General features: G+C 37.6%; 1 protein-coding gene across 2 annotated transcripts in view; it reads right to left on the reverse strand.

The window, feature by feature from the left end:
* Nucleotides 1-1283: 1283 nt before the first annotated feature.
* The window catches only part of PIGA (phosphatidylinositol glycan anchor biosynthesis class A), a 17261-nt gene continuing 13299 nt past the window's right edge, over nucleotides 1284-5245 (reverse strand). For both annotated transcript variants that reach the window (XM_032285953.1, XM_032285952.1), the window contains exon 6: nucleotides 1284-3607. In XM_032285953.1, the coding sequence (XP_032141844.1) occupies nucleotides 3341-3607 (267 nt within the window). In that variant the 3' untranslated portion in view covers nucleotides 1284-3340. The remainder of the gene's footprint in view (nucleotides 3608-5245) is intronic.

The raw sequence follows: 5245 nt of genomic DNA on the forward strand, positions 1-5245 counted from the left end.
TGAAACCATCCTGGCCAACATGGTGAAACCCCATCTCTACTAAAAATACAAAAATTAGCTGAGTGTGGTGGCACACGCCTGTAGTCCCAGCTACCCAGGAGGCTGAGGCAGGAGAATTGCTTGAACCTGGGAGGCAGAGGTTGCAGTGAGCTGAGATTGCACCACTGTACTCTAGCCTGGCAACAGACCGAGACGCCATCTCAAAATATATATATATATATACTAACAGCAGACCACGAGGTCAGGAGTTCGAGACCAGCCTGGCCAACATGGCGAAACCCATCTCTACTAAAAATACCAAAATTAGCCAATCGTGGTGGCAGGTACCTGTAATCCAAGCTAATCGGGAGGCGAAGGTAGGAGAATTGCTTGAACCTGGAAGGTGGAGGTTGCAGTGAACCAAGATTGTGCCATTGGACTCCAGCCTGGGCAACCAGAGTGAAACTCCATCTCAAAAAACAATACACTAACAATAGCTAATAGGCTAAAAAAAAAAAAAAAATCTCATAACTTTTTTTTGGTTTTTTTTTTTTTTTTTTTTTGAGACAGTCTCACTCTGTCACCCAGGCTGGAGTGCAGTGGTGCTTTCTCAGCTGACCACACGCTCCGCCTCCCTGGTTCAAGCTATTCTCCTCCCTCAGCCTCCTGAGTAGCTGATTACAGGCGTGCGGCACCACGCCCGGCTAATTTTTGTGTTTTTAGTAGAGATGGGCTTCACCTTGTTGGTCAGGCTGGTCACTAACTCCTGATCTCGTGATCTACCCACCTCAGCCTCCCAAAGTGCTGGGATTATAGGCATGAGCCACTGCGCCGGCCAAGTCTCATAATGTTTTAAGAAAGTTTACCAATCTGCACTGGGCTGCATATAAAGCCATCCTGAGCTGCAGGCTGGACAAGCTTGCTGTAAATGATGTCAAAATTCAAATTTCTCTTAAAATAACTGGCAAAGTAGAAAGTATAATTATGTAGCTCACATACACAATATAGCTTGTAGTTGTTTTTTTTTTGTCTCACGTGATAATGCTAGGGCAGTGAAAAACAAGGGCTTATTTGGGTAAGGAAACAAACGCACAATTGAACTTGCTATTCCGTAAGTAAGAGAGAGCAGATATTCTACAAACAAAAAATGACAGAGTAATTCATCACCCAAAGGGTATTTCTTGTTTTACTAATAGTCCAAGCAACACATCCAAATTGCACTGAAAAAGAAAGTGTCGGGGGCAGGGACAGCCTGTTCCACTAGAAATAATAATCTGTTCATAAAATAAGACAAACGCAGAAAATTATCAAAATGTCGTTCTGGTTTTATTTTTGGACATGTAGCATGTTTTAACAAATCAGTTTTTCATGGGCAACCTTTTGAAACATCAAAAGAAATACCATGTATTTTTCACAAATTTCTCATCATTGTAAATTCACTTTAAAATCAACGTAAGTAGCAAGGTAGAGCAATGTGTTTCCACATACTGACCAGTTCAACACTGACAGTGACAAGGTATCCAGGAAGGTTGAAAATTAAGATTTACGTAAAACAAATTTACTTCCATTTGTTAAAAAAAAAAAAAAAAAAGAAACAATTTTCATTTGCAAATTACATATTTTACATGCAAAGGCAACTAACTTTAGCTTTTCTTTCCATCTCAAATGACAATTTAAGAATTAAATGACAATTTAAAAAAATTAAGCAAAAAGGAAAAAATGGTGGCGTGCCTTTAAAACCTGTGAGTAGAATAAATAAGTGCCAAATATTACAGTTTCTCACTTTAACATGAATATTGGCACTGTTTATTTCATGTTTATATGTGAGTTTCTATGCATAAAAATCCCAGTAAGACTGAATGGTTTAGATCAGTCCATTTTTCTCCAACAAAAGAATCCCTAACTTCTAGATTTTAAAAATTGCACTCTTGCTTTTGCGTTTTAGTACAAACAGAACACAAATATATTTCTTTTATATCAGTGCAACCAGTTAATAGACATGTTATTTTTTAAAAAGTAATAAATTTTGTGAATGTTATCATTTAAAAAAATCCTATACAGAATCACAACACTGTCAGAATCTATGTAGTGCACGCACAAGTGCCTCATTATTTTGAATTCACAGTTCTTTTCTCGCAAAAACCTCAAGAGTTCAAAGAATTAATAATACACACCATGTGGATAATTTGGGGTTAAAAAACCCATGGCTCTGGGCAACAATAATTACAGTTAATAACATACACCCACAAAGACTGTTCCTAAAATTTTCAACTTGGTTTGCTATAAATAAAACATTCTGAAAAAAAGCCTTTTGCACACTGACAATACTTATCAGACATCAGCGAGGCCACAGTGAAGGGGAGTGACTTACATTAAAAGGACAGGGTAGCAGCTGGTTTTGGGATGGCATACCTCATACATTCTGCTCAGAAAACATGAAGGCATTTACAGAAAACTCAATTATGCACAGACAAATATGGAGGGCTTCTCTGCACTATCAACAGTGATCTCGGTCCCCAGTATTTAAAAAGCAAAAAATATCTTCATAAACACAACTGAAGATGAAGGCTCTATCCAGGAGAATGCATACAACAGGATCAAAGAAGTACTAGTAGTGTGTCGGTGATCTTTTTCCTGGCATTAACTGGCATGAGCATTTTTGGCATGTTGGATATTTAACTATCTCATGTTAACCATGACTACGATTAAGTAAGCCATCTGAATGGTAAACAAAGAGTGAATACACCCCCGGTCCTTAACAGCAGGAAGCATCTAGTTCAACATTCTACACAGAGCAGGTGCTCAAAATGTGCTGGTAACTGATGGACTATCTTACTCAAGGAGCCTGTTAATTATATGTAACACCTACTGAGTGAACCTAATAAATGCTTAAAGACATGACTTACATGTCTAATAAATGTATATGAACATGACTTAAAATAGTTCATATAATTGTTGTACTTCCCTAAAGAAAACTTGTAAACATCTGGTGAGTGTCTAATGGTACAGCATTAAAAACTGGCCAAAAAATGCCCAGAAAACATTTGGCCCTTCAGCACCCGAAGCTCTCAAAATATAATGTTAAACATCTCTGCTACAGGGATTTCAGTAGTCTGAAAAATTTCATACCTGAGTGGCTTAAATGTTCTCTCCTAAATTTTAAGTAAGTGCAAGAAGTTTTACACTCAGGAATTGCATAATTTTTTATCTTTCCTCAACAGAAAACATTGAATGATATAGAGGTAGCGTAACTTACTAAATTAACTTTAAAAAAACAAAAACCCCCCAAAATCAAGGTTATTTTCCATAGTCTTAATAGAGCTATTACAAATGTTTAAAATCTCACAATCGAGGCTTTCTTCTACCTAGTTTTAGATATCTCACTATTCCGACCCCTTCTTTTACTGTGAGAATATTTATGAGTCCAGGCACCCCGTGGCCCAGTGGCATCTACTGCAACATCAATGACAGAATCTGGAGTCATCCATCTCAAGAAAATGAGGAAGAGGAAGTTGAAAACAGCCAACAAAGCAAAGATGTAGCCTGTTACTGGGCCGCAGTGAGAGATAAGTCTGTCCAGTCGTTTGTCCATTGGCAACACAGCTTCCACTGACACCCGGTCATATACCTGGAGGGAGAGAAGCCAAGTGCTTTCACCTATCACCCATCCCATGATAAGTGACGACCAGATCCTGCAGGAACATTTTATAAACAAATGCAAACGAAAGTCGCTTGTGTTTTGTTATTGTTGTTGTCATAGTAATGATAACCTTAATGAACTTAATCATGATAATTATTGCCATTTGATTCAAAACTTATTGGGTACTTATTCTGGGCAAGACACCAGGCTAGAGGCTGGGTGATACAAAGAATAAGCCACAGTCCCTCTCCCCTAGGGAGTCACCATCAATTTAGCCAACTACTAGAATTCCAAAGTCCTGCAAAGTCTGAACAGCTTTTGGGGTCACCACTGTAGGGTCAATATTTAATTTAGCAGTACTGAAGCTGGATTTGCCTTTGAAGATTCCTTGACTAAGCTGAGATAGGTCTCAACGGCATCTGGGAGACATCAACCATGAGCAGAAAGCTACAATCTAGCATGCTTCTGGGAAAACAGAGGCTGTTCTTTCAACAGCAGCATGAGGCTATACACGTTACTGAGCATGGATGGTGAAGACATACAGAAACATTTCATGGATTTCAAATAAAATAAAATAAAGAGATAGAGGAAATTTCAGTAGATAGTATAGGTCAAACGTTGGCAAATGAAATGACGCTTTTTGCTGAGAACTGGAAGTAGGAGGCTTGCTTTTTAAAACACTGTTAAATACTAAGCTCTAAAATATCAAAAAAAAAAAAAAGATCTTTAAGCATACTTGTTCAGAACACATCAAATGGGCCAACAGTCATGTTTTGTAATTTGAGTATTACTTATGCTCAGTCTCATATATCAGACCTGTAAAGTGTCTCCTTTTGAACTCAAGAAAGTTATAACATGCAGTGCGTGTTGTATAGGTCAACGGCCCTTGAAGGTATGGCGTTTTCATCCAGCTATTTTACCCTGAGGACATTCTGAATACAAACATTTTAATCAGAATTATGTTGAGAATTATGCTGAGACTGGTGAACTGCAATTGAAAAAGTATGTTTACAGCATGAACTCCAAATTAATTTCATTATCAGTTTAAAAAATTGCACAGTTAAACTAAGAAGGAGGAATTGACATAAAATGTCATAGGGTTAAAAGAGTAACTACAAACTAACTTTTTTGTCCAGTTTTATTTCAGGTCAATTAATGTACTTATGGTTTTAAGTGATAAAATAACAACTTACTACTATGAAGAAAATGTTAGGGATGACAATTCATTATAGACAAGAATTTACTTTTTTCTAAAAGAGTACTATAAACCACCAAAGAATTAAAAAAAAAAAAGATGCTTTACTATTACTTTAAATATAAGTAAAAGAAAAATGTGGTTACCAAAAAAAATCCCATAAAGCCCCTTTAATATATGCTAACAAACTGTCATCATTTTTTTTTTTTTTTGAGACTGAGTTTCGCTCGTTACCCAGACTGAAGTGCAATGGCGCGATCTCGGCTCACCGCAACCTCCACCTCCTGGGTTCAGGCAATTCTCCTGCCTCAGCCTCCTGAGTCGCTGGGATTACAGGCACTCACCACCATGAACAGCTAATTTTTTGTATTTTTAGTAGAGACAGGGTTTCACCATGTTGACCAGGATGGTCTCGATCTCTTGACCTCGTG

The sequence above is a fragment of the Sapajus apella genome, unplaced genomic scaffold (assembly GCF_009761245.1).
Source record: "Sapajus apella isolate SASKATOON/1434 unplaced genomic scaffold, GSC_monkey_1.0 scaffold17, whole genome shotgun sequence".
Taxonomy (NCBI): domain Eukaryota; kingdom Metazoa; phylum Chordata; class Mammalia; order Primates; family Cebidae; genus Sapajus; species Sapajus apella.